General features: G+C 38.8%; 2 protein-coding genes across 3 annotated transcripts; one reads left to right on the top strand and one right to left on the bottom strand.

Annotated features, from left to right (window-relative positions):
- The first annotated feature begins 1,875 nt into the window (after window positions 1–1,875).
- ccdc43 (coiled-coil domain containing 43) lies at window positions 1,876–8,718 on the top strand. The gene is made up of 5 exons (XM_026916492.3): window positions 1,876–2,093; window positions 4,839–4,932; window positions 6,371–6,506; window positions 6,639–6,694; window positions 7,078–8,718. Exons 1-5 carry the CDS (start codon window positions 1,920–1,922, stop codon window positions 7,263–7,265), a joined length of 648 nt encoding a protein of 215 aa, XP_026772293.2. The 5' UTR covers window positions 1,876–1,919; the 3' UTR covers window positions 7,266–8,718.
- Window positions 8,719–9,781: 1,063 nt separating this feature from the next.
- Window positions 9,782–19,638, bottom strand: moto (minamoto). Of its 2 annotated transcripts, none has more exons than XM_026916489.3 (8): window positions 19,324–19,638; window positions 16,787–16,900; window positions 16,501–16,652; window positions 15,754–15,858; window positions 13,517–15,260; window positions 13,076–13,210; window positions 11,720–11,897; window positions 9,782–11,143 (listed from the first exon to the last, which is right to left on the bottom strand). In XM_026916489.3, exons 1-8 carry the CDS (start codon window positions 19,327–19,329, stop codon window positions 10,950–10,952), a joined length of 2,628 nt encoding a protein of 875 aa, XP_026772290.3. In that variant the 5' UTR covers window positions 19,330–19,638; the 3' UTR covers window positions 9,782–10,949. The 2 variants fall into 2 exon arrangements, with proteins under 2 accessions (XP_026772290.3, XP_026772291.3); XM_026916490.3 differs by having other exon boundaries at window positions 13,517–15,257; window positions 19,324–19,637.
- Window positions 19,639–21,048: the final 1,410 nt, after the last annotated feature.

Raw genomic sequence — 21,048 nt, 5'->3', positions numbered from 1 at the left:
AGTGATGACAGAAGACACTGACTCACAGCGGCTTCCCAGATGATGTGTGTGTGTGTGTGTGTGTGTGTGTGTGTGTGTGTGTGTGTGTGTGTGTGTGCCTGCAGACATGGACATGTAGATCCCCACTGATGCACTCCATCAACCCCCTGGCTTCAGTCACTTTGCATCAATCTGCGTCTGCTTGATAAAAATAATGCCACGCAGCCCACAGGGAGGATGGCATCATGGGCCGGTGACACAGGAACCCCTCGGCCCAGGAGCCACTTCTAGCAGTGCTCACGAGCCTTTGTTCCTCTCCTGTTCCTGCTTCTCCGCTGCTTCTCTAAACCCACGCTTACACTACATAAGAGAAATCTTTAAAAAAAAAAAAAAAAAGGGATATAGGTTATGTGATATAGGATATAGGTTAAAAGCATATAGTTTATGTGTTTTTATGATCTTGGTTATGGGGTTATGTGATCAGTTTTCTTCTAAGTGACTAATTAACATTGGATTTGAACTCCACATCATGCTGATAATAGCAAACACTTTAACTGATGCTAACTAGGCGTCTAATGTGTATATCGGATCGTGACACTGCTCACACCACACCATCATAAAGTACACTGTTAGAAAAGCACATGGTGTTACACCGATAATATTCACACATCCTGTAAATAATAATAATAGTAGATGTTGTTTTTTTCTGTGATGCAGCTTGTTCAGGATCTGTTCATGATTCACCCCAAACACACACCAGCTCCTCAACACACTCGCAGCATTATTATAGTTAATAAAGCTAAAATTAAAGCTAAACTCCTTTTTTTTTTTACTGAAATGAAATAATAGGCTAAAATTAATTAAATAAAAATACACAAAATAATAAAGAAAAAGTGCAAATATTGCCTCAGAAATAAGAATTAAAATAAAATAAATAATATAGATAAAATTGTTGTCAATAAAATATGTAAGATAGATAAAAGTCTCTAAGAAATAAACACTAAGAAATAAGTAGAACTACACTAAAAGCTAAAGCTGTTTTTTTATTAATTATTATTAAATGAATTTCAAATCAAAGCTAATTTTACAGCATCATATTATGATTAACAGCACCAACCACTTTCTGATCCAAAAGTTTGTCAAACAAACTAGAACTTGAAGCTATGACTCCTAAACAGACTCACTGCGCCCTCTAGTGGCCCAAACAGCAACTCACCTGCGCTCAGGAAGGACAGGAACAAAAGCACACAGCAACAGTTACAAAGCCAGTGGAGAGCAGAACAAACTACATAAAGTCTAATATCTAATTCTAAATGAAATAAAATCTAACTTTTTAAAAAGTATTAACTCTTTAATTATTATTTCGATGTGTTTGTATTTTTAGCTGTAAAGTTAAATAAAAAATACAACAGCAATACAACAAAAAATACAACAGCATACAAAAAAAAAGAAATTTACAGTAAATAAAAAAGCACAACAAATAAATAAAGAATACAACAAACAAAAAGACATGAACTGTGAATAAATAAAAATACAACAGCAAGCAAAAACAAATCAACTGTAAATAAAAAATAGACAGTGAATAAAAAGTGAATAAAAATACACCAGCAAACAGATGGTCATTTTAATTTAATTTTAAAAATCAATAAAAAGTTGAATAAATAAAAAAACAAAAACATTTACTGTTAATAAAAATAGAAAAGCCAGTCAAAAAATACAAGCGCTAACAAAAAATTAAATATAATTTTAATTACATTTAATAAAAAAAAAAAAAAAAGGACAGCAAGTAAATATACGAAAGCAAACAAACTAATAAAATCAAAATAGAAAGAAACAGACAGTTTGAAAAGTAAGAGAAAGCAAGAAAACAAATGCGAGGTGTTTATGGACAGGCGATCTGCGCGGACACCTCAGCACGCAGTCGCAGGACCCCAGCCAACATGGCGGCGCCCGACTTCTCGGCCGGGGAGTTTGAAAAGTGGCTGAATGAGCGGCTGGACGGCCTCGGGGCGGACCGGGAGGTTTACGGAGCCTACATCCTCGGTGTGCTGCAGGAGGAGGAGAGCGACGAGGAGAAAAGCGACGCGCTGAGCGGCATCCTGTCCGCTTTTGTGGTCGGTACACGCCGGGCATCACGCGCTCCGACTCGGGCTCAATCCCTAACTGCTTCCTGGGGCACATGTAGTGCACTACGTAGGGTGTGGAAGGTGTCACTGCGCTCCCTATGTAGTGCACTTGTGTAGGGAGGAGGGAGCGGTTTGGGATTGGGCCTGTCAGGATAACGCCTGTAGATCCGTGCTTTAGGATTGTTCGCTTTAATAACAGATTTTTAAATTAGCTTCTTTTGATGAAATAGATTAATTGACAATCTATATATTTTTTATTTTTTATTTTAAATGCTGTGTAACTGTGTTTAAACTCGTCTGTGTAATTCCTGTCACGGCTAAGTTTGCTAAGTTAGTTTCTGTAGAAGTCAGAAGTGGTCAAGGGGATGTAATATGTAGGGCTTAGTGAAGTAGTTGTCTGAAATAGTGCCCCAAAAGCACCAAAGTGGATTATGGGTATTCTGTCTCTGCTAAGGGACAATTTGGACAGCAACCTAGTGCTGCTGTTTTATGAGTGTATGGATATATTGATTTACTCTGTTTGTGGACAAGGCAAAATCCACCAAAAATAGTGGACTACCTAGTGAACATGGTGTGGTTTAGGACACGCTTGATGGTCGCTGCCTCCTCGAGTAACAGCTGAGAAGTTATTTTTATCATGGCGACCTCAGCAACAGTGTTGCCAGCTGTTTTCAGGAGAAGGTAGCTAGGAGTCGCCAGGTGACGTCATAAACCCTTTCACCTAGTCCTTGAATAGGCATGATCATTTGCATATCAAAACCTGTTTCATGAAGAAGGAGGATTTTCAGAAGATGCTTAGAATAGAATAGAGTTTTATCAGAGTGGAGAATGAGTAAGGAATAAAACACTCAGGGGTGTGCTGTTATTGGAAAATAATCAACAACAGGGTGCTGTGATGAGCCCCGACACAGGATGATTATTTTCCTATAGCATCACATCTTATATCAGCAGTTTTCCAACAGTTACACTTTTTAACTGATGAAAGACACCATGCTTTTTATCCATTTGTAGTTACATTCGAAAGTCCACAAAACAAGTTGGGTCAAGTTCATATACAAGACAAAAAAGTCCGGCTTGTGAGAAACTGGGAAGTGTAAACTCCTGAAGACGTTGGAAAATGTAAAGTTACAGCTTTACCTCGTTTCCAAAGCACTGGCACTGGAGACTCCTTCCTATAAACACTAAATAAACGTCCCCTTAAAGAACGTTTCACTATATCAATGATTATACACTGCCTGGCCAAAAAAAAAAGTTGCACACTAATATTTTGTTGCACTGCATTTAGCTTTGATTACGGCACACATTCGTCCTGGCATTGTTTCAACAACCTTATGCAACTTCACAACATTTATTTCCATCCAGAGTTGCATTAATTTTTGGCTGAGATCTTGCATTGAGGACAGGAGAGTCGGACCACTCCGTAAAGTCTTCTCCAGCACATCCCAAAGACTTTCAATGGGGTTAAGGTCAGGACTCTGTGGTGGCCAATTCATGTGTGAAAATGATTCCTCATGCTCCCTGAACGACTCTTTCACAAGTTAAGCCTGATCAATCATAGCATTTTCATCCTGGAATATGCCTGTGCTGTCAGGGAAGAAAAAGTCCATTGACGTGATAACCTGGTCATTCAGTACATTCAGGTGCTCAGCTGACTTCATTTTATTGCCACACAATGAGGCTGAGCCTCGACCTGACCAGCTGATGCAACCCCAGATCATAACACTGCCTCCAGAGGCTTGTACAGTAGGCACTATGCATGACGGGTGAATCACTTCATGCATTTCCCTTCTTACTCTGACACGCCCATTGCTTTGGAATAGGGTAAATCTGATTTTATCAGACCACATAACCGTTTTCCATTGCTCCACAGTCCAGTCTTTATGCTCCCTAGCAAATTGAAGTCATTTTTTCCGATTAGTCTCACTAACAAATGGCTTTCTTGTGGCCACACAGCTGTTTAGTCCAAATCCTGTAAGTTCTCATCACATTGTGCGTGTGAAAATGCTCTTACTTTTTTACTATTAAACATAGCCGTGAGTTCTCCTGTCATCACCAAGCGTTTTAAAGATCTCCGATCACGATCATTCAAGATTTTTTTCCGACTACATTTCTGCTGTAAAGTTGACGGTTCACCGCTATCCTTCCAGGCTTTAATAATGCACTGGACATTTCATAACCCAGTTCCAGTGATTTCAGCAAGCTCCTTAGTCGTTTTCTTTGCTTGATGCAGGCCAACAATTTTCCCCTTCAGTAACATCTTTTCCACGACCACGGGATATGTAATCTGCCATGGTTGTTTAAGAAATGAGAAGCTACACACTGCATCAGTTAAGGTTAAAAGAACTGTTGCCAGCTGAAACATATTAATCACTGCAGTAATTATCCAATCATAGACTCTTAAGTATTTGCTTATTTAAACCCAAACAGTGACCTTTTTTTTGGCCAGGCAGTATGGAGCATCCACCATACAAGTCCCTGTGCAAGGTGTTGCTATAGAAACAATAACATATCAGATCAAGTGCATTAATATTTTACTGCGATTTGAGTTAGAGCTGGTACTTCTGCCAGAGCTTCTGTTATCTGACCAATCAGATTTGAGAATTCAGCTGCACTGTGGTATAATAGACTGTCTGTGGTCCTGGCACTATAAATTAACTATTTGTATTTACAAAACAGTCAAAGCAGCTATAGTTGATTGTGATGGAAAAGTATTTGATTTTGTTCTCCTTTTAGGATGAAGACACACTCAAAGAGGTTTGTGAGCAGATACTGAAACAGTGGACTGACTGCTGCTCTCGGACCGCAGCCACCAGCAATCAGCCAGAGGGTAAGCTGAAACATTTCAAACTTTAACTGATGTGACTCCAGAGAATGTCCACTGTTTGAAATATGACAGAGGCAGCACGTTACGCTCAACGTGGCAGCCATATTGTTTAAGTCCCGCCCCACCAGTAAAAATCATCTTGTTGGTTAAGATGTTAGAGAATTCACCTGAGAAAAGGTTTTTGGTGTGTGTTATTTGAGCCAAGGAGCCAAAGACCACGTATCAGATTTTTAATCAGCCATTTCGTATCTGTGTTTGAAACTCCATCTTGTTGATCCATTTCTGGTATACATTGAAGTAGATAAGCCTGGTCTTGTAAAACTAAAAATAACTGCCTGGGAGCATTGCCAGGCGACTTTACTATAAGCAATTGGTTCTTAAACTTGGAATCATGACCCCACATGAGGTCATCTGAGACTTTTACCAACTGTTATTTGTAATGTGCACTATATGGCCAAAAGTTTGTGGACTCCTGGCCATCACTCCCATATGTGTGCCTTTACTGAACTGTTGAGAGAGAGAGAGAGAGAGAGAGAGAGAGAGGAAGAGAGAGAGGAAGAGAGAGAGGAAGAGAGAGAGAGAGAGAGAGAGGAGAGAGGAGAGAGGAGAGTGGAGAGTGGAGAGAGGAGAGTGGAGAGAGGAGAGTGGAGAGAGGAGAGTGGAGAGAGGAGAGTGGAGAGAGGAGAGTGGAGAGTGGAGAGTGAAGCTGGTGAGGGAATGACACAGTTTATCGCAGCTATAATGTAAGTACAGGACCTAACTTGTCACTCGGATGTTCCAAAACATTAAACCTAACTATGAACCATTCAAATGTGCGACATGTCATTCATTAATAAATTAAACATTGTAATTGTTTGCAAATAGCCATGATATAAGTGGAATAACACGTTCCAGACTGTGCTGTTTTACGAAACCAATACACTTCGGGGTGGTAGCGGCAATGCCCACACAAAACGTTTGCTGTTCCATTTAATCAGTGTTATCCAGAATTCAAACAGATGCATGGTTTAAGCATCCTGGCATTCAATGCACACTTCCTCAGACTCGTTTCATAAGAGCCTTTGGCAGGAACACAGCAACTGCAATGATAAAAGGTGGGAAGGTGAATAAACAGCTGTTTGTTTGTATTCAAATTCCTCACTGTGTTATAGCTTAAAGTGCATACAGTGTGTGTGCGCGTGTGTGCGCGTGTGTTCGTGTGTGCGCTTTTAAATGGATCTCTGAAGTTTATGCTTCATCAACACACCCATGACTTGGGAGTATAAAAAAACAGCAGGACAGATGGAGTCTTATTTTGACAGCTGGGAGTCTCTCTCACACACACACACAGACACACACACCACAAAATCTTGAAATGTTGGTTAAAAAGGAAACGCATCTGGACCTGGAAAATGATCTCGTGATCTGATTCTTTGGTCCTCTTGTCTCTTTGTCCTTCTAGATGAGGTTCAGGCCATCGCCAGTCTTATTGAGAAGCAGGCTCAGATTGTGGTCAAGCAGAAGGAAGTGTCCGAGGAGGCCAAGAGGAGGAAAGAAGCGCTGCTCGCGCAGTACGCAAACGTGACGGACGAGGAAGAATATCCTTACTCACTTTAACTTATGCTCAGTGGGAAGAGAAAATCTGATGGATGTCATTGCAAGTGTTTGAACATGTGCAGTACAACTTGTTTCTCTCCAGTTCCTTGCGTTTTGATTCTTAACGTCGACACTGAAGTGGAGGACGAGGAGGAAGCGGCAGGAGCTGTGGGAATCCCCAGCGACAAGTGTATCCTTTTCTCGCTCTTGCGATCTGATGAGATTTTTAAAAAAAAATTTCTCTGTATGAAAATGCTAGACACAGGATTCAAACAGAGGATTAGGCACCATAAAGGTTGCAGGCTTTGTTTTAATTCCTGTGTTTATGATTATCCACAAGCTATAAACCTTGTGCTTACAAGATGTCGATGGTTAAATAAAGGTAATTAAAGTAATACCATGTGCAGGCTGCTGGACCCCCCCCTCCACCCCAGATCCTGAACATGCAGGCCATGACTGATTCACTTCCCATCTCTTAAAAGCCAAACATCAGTCAGCTTTTGAAGTCCACTGATCTGGGGATTAGCCATATTGGTGTTGCATGGCATTACCATCCTTTACTGCTGGCCTCAGCCCTGTTTAAGAACACCAATGTGGAGGACGTGATGAACCGGCGCCGGCAGCAGCGTGAGCAGGCCAAGGAGGACGCGCAGAAGAAGAAGGAGCAGGACAAGATGCAGCGTGAGAAGGAAAAGCTCACCAAGCAGGAGCGCAAAGACAGAGAGAAGAAGCGTACACAGAAGGGCGAGCGAAAGAGATAGACGAGGAAATCGATTACGGACTAAATATGCTGAAGACGAGAGACAAGTGACACCTCTATGGACTGTGTTCTGGTGGAACGTTTGGGGGTTTTTGTTTGTTTGCTTGTGTTTTTTTTTTTTTTCTTTTAATAAACAGGGTTTCAGATCTCAGCACCACTCCTTTAGCCCTTTGTACTGCTCACTGCGGTGTGTATCCCTGCTGGAAAAGGCACACACGAGAACATTTTGGCATCTATTAAAAGTGTATTAATGATGTACAGGTGTGTTTTGGGAGACACTTTTAAACACTGCTGCTCTGCTCAGACTGTCTCCTATTAGGTAACACACAGTTATGGCAGAATACATGTTCTGTTAAACATTTCAAACGGATTTGTCTTTTTTTTTTTTTTTTTTCCCTTAAACAGATGCCAAAATGTCCTTCTGAGTGTAGCATAGCTTGAGAATGTAATTATGTAATCCATTTCTCATGAACATGTGACTACAGCTTACTGACTCTTTTCATTTTTTCAGCCTAATCTAGTGCGTCTGTCGTGTACGGATGATAATAATAACCTTGGACAAAAAAAAATTCACCACATTTTCCAGTTGATTGAGTCTAAGGGCAGTCGATGAATTCTGCCAATAAAAGCTACTCATCGAGATGAGACAGATGTGAAATAAAGTCTCGCAGAAGCTGTTCTTACGGAGTTCTGTTCAACTTTTCCAACACTGCAGCAATACAGTAAAAAAGGAAATCCTGAAATCCTGTTACTTCTCTCTTTGTGGTTATCCCTGCATGATCAGACTTACAGAACTTTTCTAATTCAATCTCTAAAGAGATGTAGCTCTTAATTATAAGGATTTTCAAGTTCTCTGTTTGTTTTTTCTCAGTACATAGAAACATGATCCTAGAGATGCAGTAGATACGATGTTTAGAATTCCTTTAAGAGACATTTGAAATACACATGAAGTGAGCGCATAAATTTAGTTTTTTACATTATTGCGTTTTGGGGCTTTGTGGAAAAATATTAGCCTTTTTTCTTTCAAACTTTATGCTGCTCTTTAAGTACTTCTGTCATAAAGCTCATACACACGTGATTATGTTAAAGCTGTTCATTGAGGATAATTGTCATTCTTTAACAATCTCACTGACACACACTGGTGGTCTTTGCTTTCAGTTAACAAGCCTTTAGGAAATAACTTGAAACACTCTGCAAGCCTTCTTTTCATGTAGCAATACAGAGTTCACCAAAAACATTACATACAAAAAGGATACAAGGGGACTTGATAGGTTTTGTTGCTTCTCACATGTATTTTTGTTGTAATATTTAATCACTCTGCTGTACCTTTCCATTTCCTCATGGCAGTCTACTCAGAACAACTTTTATATTCATGACTTATGAAATTTACTGAGATTTGTTTCAAGAAGACTTTGTAATTTCAGGCAAATAAAGGAACATACTAGTGCTCTAAACATTGTGTAATATAATCTGAATTTAAAATTTTAATTAACGTTTCCGTGTACAATCAGGTGAAAATATTTCTCTTGTTTGTATCTCATCTCTGAAAGGATGAATTATGTTAGCAATAGCACATCACAGACAGTGCAGTTAGACAAAAATAATAATTTGGAGTAATACCACCTCAAATGCATTATTTCTTCCTGTAACAACGGTCTGGAGTGTGTTATTCCACTTATAGCACAGCGATTTACCAATGATTACAATGATTACAACTTAGTTCGCACACCAGCATCTCTCTCTCTCTGAAATTGAAAAAAAAAAAAAAACAGCTTGTCATTTCACCAATAAACTGCAGAGCGTAAACTCCTCTTTCCTGAAGACTTTGCTGGTAAACTTTGCAAAGCACAGTGACGGTTACAAAGTGCTGACACTAGAGACTCCTTCCATAAATGTGAAATAAACATCTCAGAACAAAAATGTTCTCTCAACACTTATACTTTTTTCTTTTTTTAAACTTTTAAAAAAAAAAAATCTGTTTATTATGAGCCTTAGGGGCATGGTGGCTTAGTGGTCGGCACGTTTGCCTCACACCTGCAGGGGTGGGGGTTCAGTTCCCACTTCTGCCCTGTGTGTGTGTGTGTCTGTGTGGAGTTTGCTACACCCTGTGTAGGATAAGCGGTACAGAGAAATGGATGGATTATGAGTCTTAGATTATGTAGTGCTTCTGCCATACAAGGCCTTGGGTATGAGCTGTTACTGTAGAAATGAAAACTACTGTTTTGGACATCTCTCACTGTCTCTTAACTGTGAAAAATGTTTTCAGTAAAGTAACATTAGAACAAAGACACTTTGCAATTACATTTGATTGTTTTTGTTCTTCCAGACTTTGGAAGACACATTGTTTAGTCTGATGTTTGTTTGATCGTTGACTTATTCCTACGTTCACAATTAGGTTTAATGGAGTTGACATCTTGTGAGCCTCTCTGCTTTACCCCACTGTGTGTGCTGTATTACAACAATTACATTTTAATACCTTTGCAAATAACTATAAAACAGCCATTTTTAAGCATCAGCTTGGGTTTCTGTTCTTTTATTGTTCTACAGTGTGTTCATTAATAACGAAAAAGAGGTGCAATGAAACGTTAATCGGAAACAGAAACATTAAAATTGTCATTAGAACAATGACAGTCCCTGGCACATCATTATCCGTTCACGCAGAGGTCATCATTCTTCCCAGGTCTTCGGAGGGATTCGGTCTCTATTAACTTCAAATAAACAGAAATCTGATTCAACAAGATTGTTAATACTGAAAGAGATCTGGAGATGTATCCTGACTTGAGATGCTCTGTACGTGAAAACATACGCTGACTAGTTTATCATGCCTCCTCATCTCAAGTTAGAATACTGCTTATTGAAAATAAATAAACTAAAACAATTAACAAAAAGAATCTCAGAGAGAAAATACTTTACAATTATGATTGTTCGAAACCAAATGCTGCAACGTAACCATGTTGCAATAAATAGGTAAAATACAAGGACATTAAAGTTATAAATATAGCCTGAACTTACAGTTTACTCCCAGGATTTACGTTTCTTTAAAGCACATTAATCAAACCATCAAAGTCAAACTAATCCAGGATTAATTACTTTTAAAGCTCAACATATTGTGCCTTTTGTTTCCAGTGGGAGTAACTGCTACTAAAATCTCAGGTCAAGAGGGTGACAATCTCGTTATTCTTCAAACTCGCTGACCTTCACATTCTTTTCCAATGATCGCTTTTTTTCGACACATAAAACGTCCCTGTTCTTTTCTGTTTCTGGATCTTGTCCCACACTAACTCTTCCACTTCTCACTCCAGCTCTTCTGATCCATCTTTCTCTTTCTCTCTGCTCTCTGTCCTTAAGCATTCTGTCCACAAGAGACATGCGGCATCTCGAAATCCACCGACCAAACGGCTCGGCAATACTTTCCGCCCACTATCCTTTGGAAAAGTTGACCATATTCGTATGACCATATATATCATTTGGGATTATTAATAAGACTGATAAATGTTACTGAACTGAGGATTCCATCTATTGCTCCGAACTGAGCCTACTGTATCACTGCAGTCTAATAACTTACACAACAACATTCACTCACTCCACTGAGCACCTCACTGAGCATTCCCTTCAGAATAATACACACACACACACACACACACACACACACACACACACAGAGGAATGACTGCCTGGCAGAAAGTCACAGCACATTTTCAAGGACGATCTGGTCAGAACTGTCGTGCGCTAAAACTGAACACATGCTCCCCTCTTCTCTGTCCTCGGCGCTGGTGCTTTTTTTGGGCAGAGTCATCTGCAGAGCGCACCACAGAGCGGTGCACGACGTCCTGGTGCTCCTGCTCAGGTCCTTCAGTGCAGAGGCCAAAAGCAGGATATCTGTAAAGAGACAGAACATAGAAAAAAAATACATTAGGAATAAATACACGGATCTGAAGTTCTCTGTCAGCGCAATGGACTGATTTTTTATATTGACATATACTTCCAATTTTTTTTTAGGGAGTGACAGTAATACACACAGCCAGTGTTTTCCCAACCAACAAGTCGGCATGGTGGACCACACCCTGTGACAATTACAGTCACGTTTCTTATTTCTCAGTTAGATCTTTGGCGTATGTATACGTACATTCAAACTCGTGTTTGGTCAGCGTGAGTGTAAATTTGATTGCACATAAATTATTAGAACACAGACCTGCCAATCCTGAAGTAAACAGTAAAATACATAACGGTGCATTTTTGATATACTCTCATATAACTGCACAACTATATAGGTAATGTAGTGTAGTGTCAATATGCCATTTGTAAATGTAAATCAGCATGCACAGATGTTAATCTTTAATAGCTTATTAGTCCTAGGAGCAGATTTGCATACAAGAACCACCAAAATGCGTTGACCTTGCTTCTTGGACAGATGGGTTTCTATAATAAGGAGTTAGCAGGTAAATGTCTAACTACCTCTGTCCTCTCTGAGGTTAGCCACGCCCTGCCTCTGTCTACTGCTGTTAAGGAACTCGTCCTTGCGGCGACCCTGAGTGATGTAGATGGCCTCTAGGTGCCTGTCCAGTGTCGAGCCGATATTAGCATGGAGAGGGAAACTCCGCAAGCGCTCCATCTTCCCCAACAAGCTCACCACCTGGAGGCCACAAATATGCACAATACAATAGCAAATTTTGCATTGTCAGTGTTAAACCTGTAAAACTGGGGTTATATATCATGAATCTACACAAAATAGTCCGTAACACTGAAGTAGGGGAGGGAATCAAAATAAAATTAAAAACTGTAAAAGATGTGATTGCATAAGTATTCAGCCTCGTTTTCAGCTTGCTAATGAAATGAAATGCTCTTTTTGAAATGAAATGTGTTTTACTCCATGATGGAATAACTGAGAAAAGCTCTTTTTTTCTTTTTTCTTTCAGTTCAATTACAGTCCACAATACAATTTTAATTTAAAACAAAAGTTCAAAATTCGTTTGGTGGACCAGGTTAGAACCTTATCGGGCCGGTCCTGGCACTCAGGCTGTTTATAGCATAACTTAAAAAAGCCAGAAAGTACACACCTACGAGAGACAAGTGACAAAATACCCGAAACACTCGTCACTTGCTAAAGAACGTAGGGTAAAAGATTTGTGTTTTTTGCTGTGTTTTTACTCTGCGGTGCTACTCTCACGGTTTGTTAAATGTGACAGCTGCATTGTTATTGTGTAGTTGCACTCAAGTTACTACAGGCTACTGTACTACTGTTTTTGTTTTTGTATTTGTATTGTATTGTTTTGTACATAAGTCAATATTGCACATAGAGATATACTTCATATGCACAAGTCAACACTGCACACTCACACATACAGATGTACATAGTCTATATTTCTATATATATAATCTATATTTCTACTTCTGTAACATAGTCTACACTTTATTATGTTTGTTTGTATGTATGTGCATGTCTGTTTTTATTTTTTATTTCTATATAGTTCTGTTATCTTGGCATTCAATGTGGACAGCAAAGGAAGAATTTCATTGTTCAGGGAAACTTGGTTTCCTCACTGTGCACATGACAATAAATGGTTTGAATCTTGAATCTTGAATCTAACACTGTCCCCTTCGCATATGCAAACACACACATACGCACAGTCTATATGCGTATGCTACCTTCAGTGGGTCCTGATGGTAGGATAATTCCTTAATTACTCTTTTTATTATTACTGATTATACATAATTTGAATGTAACTGTGACAATCCTTGAGGTGAACAATTCAAGTCTGCTACACATTTATCACTATCATAGTTTCATTTGTAAATGATTTGCGTGCTGACCTTGGCTTGCTCTCGAAACTGGTCCACTATAAGCTTGTCCACTCTGGTGGGGTTGAGAGGCAGCTTGGGCACAGAGTTACTGTTCATCACAGATATACACTTGCCTGGGAAGCTCTTTAGCAGGGTAGCTTCTGCCTGTCAAGAAAAAAGAAGGGAATATATACATTTATTAAAAAGGTGTCTAACAAAAGTGTGTTATGTCCTCTTCAAGGCTGAACCTCTGGGTCCAAGTAATCAACCCTAAACACAGAGTTTTGTGATCATTAAAAGACAAGTTGTTCATTTACAGATTTACAAATTATTTTAATATTATTATATGTTAGGTCAGCTGAAATTCATTTGCAAATTATACTGTCACTCCAGAGCATTTCCTGACAACTGTATTTTATTTACATGCACACATTTTACAAAAATTTCAAAAACTTGCAATGCTACACTTACCTTCTTTCTCTCTTTCTCCAAAACTCTCCACTGTTCATAGCACTCTTCCAGATAATAGTGTAGCTGGCTCATAGGGCCACCATGACTGTTGCTTTGGTTGGATGACCTCAGGCTGGAGATTAACCCAGGAAAGGGCCCGTCTCCTCCAGCTAGGTTCGGCCCCAACATCTCCTGCAGGTAGGGGTTTAGGGCAGGGAATTCCGCATCTGGCCGTAGTTCACTCAGATCCACTACAGGCACAGAGCCACCGTAGGTCAGCGGGGATCGGGAAGGGAACATTTGGCATGGGTTCTGTCCAGAAACTCCCATCTGGTACAAGCAAGGAAACATCTGGGATGGTGCAGGTTTGGCTCCATTGTGTCTGGCCTGACCCGCATACATATTGCTTAGAATCCGATATGGGTTTTGCAGGAGACCTTTTTTCTTATCTGCCTCTTTGAGAAAGCCAGCTGTGGATTTAGATTTTACTCCAAAACGCAGAGAGGGGTGCGCATCAGCTACAAAGCCTGTGGCCGATGGTGTCTGCAACCTGCCCATCTCTGACTGTAGGTCAAAGTCTCCTCTGTCTACAGTGCCTCCTATCTTACCCAGGCTCTCCAGACCCAACCCCAGGCCCACGCGACCCATCCTCCCATCGCTCTGCCCAAAATCAGTGAATATTCTAGGTGCAGTCCTCTGCATCTGTTGCTGGGACAGAACAGGAACAAACTCAGCCACAGACTGAGACATGAATTTAGATGTACCTTGAGGATCAGTGTTGATGCTTGTTTTGGGTGGAGGCTTGGTGTAACAGTGGTACTGGTTTGACTGCCCATGATGGTACTGATGGAGGCTGGTCTGGAGATTCTTTGCTTCTCTCTGATTGGCTTCTTTGCTTTGGTGAGTTGAAAAGTTGAAAGAGGGTGAGAAGGGTTTAGGAGGTTCAAAATAGTCTGCTGACTGCTGACCAAAATCAGCAAACTCCTTAGTAGTTCTATTCCCAACCTCACTATCTCTTTGCTCCCTTGTGATTTCTCTCTTAAGACTTGCAATATGAGCTTCAAAGGTGGACATCCTTTGGAGAGGTAAACCCTTCAAATCAACGTTTTCTTCCTGAGCTTTCATGGCATTGCTCTGAGCTGATTCTCTATTATACATGCTCTCCTGCTCCCCCATAAGAAGAGCCTCCAAGTTGTTGGCCAGCTTGCTGGCATCCTGCATATAGAATGGTCTGTTCCTTTCAATTTTGGGTCCACTCAATCCAGAAAAATCTTGGTATGAGCTGAAGTAGGAGTCATTCATTTTGGTTGGAAGGCAGCAATGGTCATTAATGGCATCCAGGCTCTCAGAGATCTCATCAGTGGTGCTGCGAAAGCTGCTGTCTTTGACAGACACGCTATGCTCCGATTTACCTGGTCTGCTCTTGGGGAAATGGGACCTCACGGCATGTGAGATATCAAGACCAGGAGGTGGTCTGGGTAAATTCAGGTAAGCCGGGGTGTAGGATTCAGATTTAGATTCTCCATTGCAAGTGGAAAAGAGCCAGGATGGGTCAGCAGCCTCAAAGCTACTGAAATGCGGTAACATGGCAGCACTTTGATCAGAGTCTCTTTCCATTGGACGAGTATGGAGTTTGATGCCGGGCTCGGGATTGTGCTGCACTCCAGAACTAGACTGTACCTTTATCTCAGAATTAAGATACTGCAAGCTGTTCTCCGTCTGGGACTTCGGGGACCACCCACTCGAAAGACCAGTTGATATTCTACTAAGATAAATGTTTCCGTTATTGGCCTGTGCCATTACAAATTACAGCAGGGGTTCCCAAACTAGGGGTCACCAGACAACAGATTTTTTGTTGTACTATTTTGAAATGTTACTTTCAGTCGCATTCGAACAAGCCACATTTAATTGAAGAGTGTACGTGGTCTTTTATTCTTTCGCTATCCTGACATGGTGCACTAGCGTAGGCAATAAAAATGGACAAATGTCTCTGTCTATCTACCTCCAATAGTTCTTGAATGTTGAGTGAATCTGACTGAGTGGAACAACAGAAGTACAAAAAACTAAATTCCTAAATTATAAATCTGGAATTAAAAAAACCTAAGGTGGTCAAGGTTTGGGATCGCATAAAATGTCCATTTGGGGTCATCTGACCAAAAAGTTTGGAAACCCCTGCACTACAGAAATAAATAATATTTAATAAATACTGTTAATTATATATTTACAGGACTTTTTCTAAAACTCATAAATATACTAACTCTTGAGAGAAGTACGAGTCCATCGGATCAACCTCTTCCAAGATGGTGGACACTAATCCATAGAGATCAGCCTCACTCCCACAGTCAATGCCATCTTTAAGATTCCTGTCAAGGAGATTGTGTAGCACGTTTGAGTAATCCACCAACGCCACACTGCACGAGATGATGGCAATGAAATCTTGTTCTAATTCTGTGTGATATCGGTTACATTCATGTACACGTACTTGTTGTACATGTACATCACATTCTAAGATTTTTGTCCAAAATATCAAATGGATGCTGCCATATCTTGTGAGGCGGCCATCTTTAATCAGCTGTTGGTGAGCATGTGATATTAAGCGATCCGATTCTGTCGATATTAAACTCACAACCTGGGAGATATTTTACGATGTCAGAGATCATTTTGTAATGTTTCAGGGAGAAAAATGCTTACATATTTCTCTAACTTTTTATACCCCACTCTGAATAGATTGATTTCTTACAGCTTAATCTTCGTCTTTCTGAATTTTTATAAGCTGATACTTTTAGTCATGTAAATACAGCTCTCTGAGTTTTGATAAAAAAAATTATTTTGATTAAATAATTTGTTTTTCATGTGGAGTGGTTGTAGCTGCTTTATTAAGACCATTCATTGTTCTATACTGATAAAATATACCTAAATATATCTAAACTGTCATATTTCTAAAATGTAAAAAATATAGCATTGTACCAAAGAACTTTATTGTTTTTCTTAAAAATGTATTTGACCTGTTTTTGGGGGCGCCTTGAGCACAATCCATCAGCTGATAAGGTTCGTCCTGCACTGCCCAGGAATGGTAGGGTAGAGGCATTTGCTCATAGAAGGAGAAATCTGGAGTAAAAGTCTCAGACAGTCTTCCACTTTCTTCACTATAATCATTCTGTTTTTAGCAAAAATGAAATAAGAAGTGAGTTGAACGCAAACACTGCTCATTATCAAATTAAAGCTAATTTAAATGTAAACTTATTAACAAAGATTAATAAGGAAATGTGATTGCGAAAAAATGTTTTTCACCTGAAACTTGTATGTGGAGTAGCACGAGTCTGATCCTCCACCATGAAACAGATCGAACGGCATCTTTGCTCCGTTTGCATCCACACTGATTTTACTTTTCACGGCATTATTTACCTTAAATTAAAAAATAGAATAATTTTATGACATGCCTTGACTTACCCTTATATACATGGTTTTGGTTTTGTCTATAAAAGACAGGTTTGCAGGTTAGTGGTGACCATGAGTGAGCAATTTCATGTAACGAAATGAACTTATTTGTTGTTATTTATATATTTGACATTGAAGGAAAGCTAACTTGTTGAATACGCTAGACCTTTTCAAACTAATGGAACAGTAAAATAATAAATGACGCTGGGACGGCATGGTGAGGCTGTGGGCCGCGCTGCAGCATCATGGCTCCGGAGCTTGGGTTCCTGTCTGTGTAGAGTTTCCGTGTCTGTGAGGGTTTCGTCTGGTTTCCTCCTGCCACCTCACAAAAGGTGGTTTGGCTACAGTGAGTGTGTGAATGTGCTCCAAATCCACCACAGCCATGACCAGGACAAAGCGTGACTGAAGATGAATCAATGAAAGAATGGTGTTATTGTTATTTATTCATAAAATGTCACCACATTGTGATTTACTTTACCTCATCTACTGTCGCTAGATAGTGACAGACCCTTTAAATGACACGTAAACTGCAGGTGAGAAAAATTTCATGCCATGGAGTGGGGGTTATCACGTGATCACTTCTCCCATAACTCCAAATGTGAGGAATGTTTTAAATAGAGAAGTAATTATTAGATGACTGATCACCACTGTTCCCAACGACCAATCACTGATCACCACTGTTCCCAACGACCAATCACTGATCACCACTGTTCCCAATGACCAATCCCCAATCACCACTGTTCCCAACGACCAATCCCCGATCACCACTGTTCCCAACGACCAATCCCCAATCACCACTGTTCCCAACGATCAATCACTGATCACCACTGTTCCCAATGACCAATCCCCAATCACCACTGTTCCCAACGACCAATCACCGATCACCACTGTTCCCAATGACCAATCACCGATCACCACTGTTCCCAATGACCAATCACTGATCACCACTGTTCCCAATGACCAATCCCCAATCACCACTGTTCCCAACGACCAATCACTGATCACCACTGTTCCCAATGACCAATCCCCAATCACCACTGTTCCCAATGACCAATCACCGATCACCACTGTTCCCAACGACCAATCACTGATCACCACTGTTCCCAACGACCAATCACCGATCACCACTGTTCCCAATGACCAATCACCGATCACCACTGTTCCCAACGACCAATCACCGATCACCACTGTTCCCAACGACCAATCACTGATCACCATTCTTCCCAATGACCAATCCCCAATCACCACTGTTCCCAATGACCAATCACTGATCACCATTCTTCCCAATGACCAATCACTGATCACCACTGTTCCCAATGACCAATCACCAATCACTGATCATCATTGTTTCTAACGACCAATCACCGATCACCGCTGTTTATTCCACCCCTCGCACTTCTTCATTATTTATTTTAATCTCTGTTCTTGGAGTAATAAAAGCGAGTAATAAAAGTGAGTCCTTCAAGACTTCTCACTGCTTCTTTTTGTCTGTGTTCCTGATAGAAAGTATAGTATTTAATAAACCAGTAAAAGTTTAGTTTGTGTTGCCTTGATCAAAGATGACCTCTTTCTATAAAAAATAAATTACAATCTATTATTTTCTATTCTAATAAAATAAACTGTATTCTATTGTGTTCTACGTAGAAATCTTCCTTCTTCATATAATCCCATTTTTTGTCATTTGATATGCCAGTGATCATGAATAATGAATAAATAAATAAATATGCAAATTAGTCTGTGACGTCACCCAGCGACTTTCTTCAGCTACTTTCCCCTGAAAGAGTGTGCCACACCCTGAAGAGACAGGAAATCTTCCTTTTTTTATTTTCTGTACAACTATTTGTCCTTATTTTATCATCAAGTTGTAGCTTTGTCTGTTCGGTAGATTTTACAATCATCTCAGCCTGTATGAAAGCGAGTATTTCCTTTATATCTACAGAAAATATATGACTAAAATGTCCAAATAGTGTACACAATACCATTCTGATATGAAATATTAATATGAATATTTGTTTTATGAAATGTTGTGACTAAAATTACCGAAAGTAATTGCTAAAATTAGTCAGGACCTTCGCTTTCTGATGTGTGTATGACTGTTAGCCTGAGAGCACAGAACGCTCCCAGACTCTACTTTAGCATAATGCTAACAAACTGCCTCAGATAAAATTTAATTAAAAACTGTTAAATATTGCGAATTATGGAAACAAACGTTGTCCTTAGTCTATGTTTTAATATATTATTTTAATATTAATATTTCCTTTTAAATTATTTCGCGTTGTTCGTCGTGTAAATGTTTAACTTCTGCTGACAGAACTCAGGCAAGCTAGTAAAGCTAAGCTAAGCTAAAACGAGCTATCCGTAATTAGCATTAACGATGACGTATTTCTTACCTCCATTGCTAACAACAGCAAATTAATTACTCGTCTCGATGAAATGAGCTCTTTTAGCAATTTCCTTACACGATTGTGAACTAAAGTTATTTATTTTAAGGTCAATTTAATGTTCAAAACCAACGGACGAAGGTAAGACTCCGATCTCGGACAGTCTCGAGCTCGCCCGTTATTTAAAAAAAAAAAAGTTTCCTCGCGATTATCGATCCTCGTGAGCCTTTTTCCTCGTCCATTACCTTGACGTTGAAATATTTCCTGCATTACGATTGGTCACTTGGAATCGGACAGGCCAATCATAATCCACATTCGGGAAAGGGGCGGGGATTCAGAACCATAGCAACGAAATAAGTTTTACCATCAGTGCTGATCAATTCGTAGCTGATAAAAATTAATAAAGCAAAGGTAGAAATATGAAATAAACATTAATACATCGAATCAGCTGCCTCATGTGTGATTAATGAGTGAAAATCAAATAATTCTCTAAAAAATTTAATGGATTACATGTAGAGGTCTAACAGATTCTTTATCTATGTATTAATAGTAGTAGTAGTAGTAGTATGTATCTTTATTTATTTATTTATTTATTTAGATAGATAGATGGATGGGCTTATTAATCTATTTGTGATTATAGATATTATTTACTATCTATTTAATGTTGTACAGGTTTTATTTCCTGTTTTTCTCCTTCTTCTTCTTTTTCTATTAGTAGTAGTAGTAGTAGTATTTATTTATTTATTTATTTACTTATTTATTTATTCAATTATTTAGTAGTAGTAGTAGTGGTAATAAAACTGTACCCTTGATTATTATGCCAGTAAAATACCTCAAATACTTAAGGATAGATAGATAGATAGATAGATAGATAGATAGATAGATGCATGGATGGATAGATTTGCTTATTAATCTATTTGTTATTATAGATATTATTTACTATCAATTTAATGTCGTACAGGTTTTATTTCGTGTTTTTTCTTCTTTTTCGTCTTCTTCTTCTATTAGTAGCAGTATTTATTTATTTATTCATTTATTTATTTACTTATTTATTTATTTATTTATTTTAGTGTTAGTAGTAGTGGTGGTAATAAAATTGTACCCTTGATTGTTATGACAGTAAAATACCTTAAATACTTAATGATAGATAGATAGATAGATAGATAGATAGATGGATAGATAGATAGATGGGCTTATTAAACTATTTGTGATTATAGATATTATTTATTATCTATTTAATGTTGTTCAGGTTTTATTTCCTGTTTTTTAGTAGTAGTAGTATTTGTAGTAATTTTTGTATTTGTATTATAATTCGTATTATTTCTTTTCTTTAACATTAACTTCATGGAACAAGCTTCAGCAGTGTATTTTTGCCAAATGCACTCTTGTTTGTTATGCCAATAAAATACCTTAAACACCTCATTTTAGATAGATAGATAGATAGATAGATAGATAGATTTGTTGCTTTGTTTGGACGCATACTTTTTTTTTTATTCAAGTTCGATTATTGTTGTAATGGTACATAACCACAAGGTGGCAGTGTTTAGATAGATAGATAGATAGATAGATAGATAGATAGATAGATAGATAGATAGATAGATAGATAGATACATACATACATACATACATACATAACAAATTATTATTTCTTATCTATTTATTATTTTTAGTAGTACTAGTGGTAGTTTAAAAAGTATTTAAAATGCTTTTTCTTATTATTATTTTCATTACTCT

Source organism: Pangasianodon hypophthalmus, chromosome 13 (assembly GCF_027358585.1).
Source record: "Pangasianodon hypophthalmus isolate fPanHyp1 chromosome 13, fPanHyp1.pri, whole genome shotgun sequence".
Classification (NCBI taxonomy): Eukaryota; Metazoa; Chordata; class Actinopteri; order Siluriformes; family Pangasiidae; genus Pangasianodon; species Pangasianodon hypophthalmus.
Note: the sequence above shows the minus strand (reverse complement) of the source record. Positions and strands in the feature narration are given on the sequence as shown.

Excerpts from the sequence above, each read along its gene's own strand:
- ccdc43 (XM_026916492.3), top strand. The coding sequence starts at position 1,920 with ATGGCGGCGCCCGACTTCTCGGCCGGGGAGTTTGAAAAGTGGCTGAAT. Across the intron at positions 4,933-6,370 it reads CACCAGCAATCAGCCAGAGG|ATGAGGTTCAGGCCATCGCC; the intron begins GTAAGCTGAAAC and ends TTGTCCTTCTAG. Across the intron at positions 6,507-6,638 it reads AACGTGACGGACGAGGAAGA|TGAAGTGGAGGACGAGGAGG; the intron begins ATATCCTTACTC and ends TAACGTCGACAC.
- moto (XM_026916489.3), bottom strand. Across the intron at positions 13,211-13,516 it reads TGGAGAAAGAGAGAAAGAAG|GCAGAAGCTACCCTGCTAAA; the intron begins GTAAGTGTAGCA and ends TTTTCTTGACAG. Across the intron at positions 11,144-11,719 it reads TAACCTCAGAGAGGACAGAG|ATATCCTGCTTTTGGCCTCT; the intron begins GTAGTTAGACAT and ends GTCTCTTTACAG.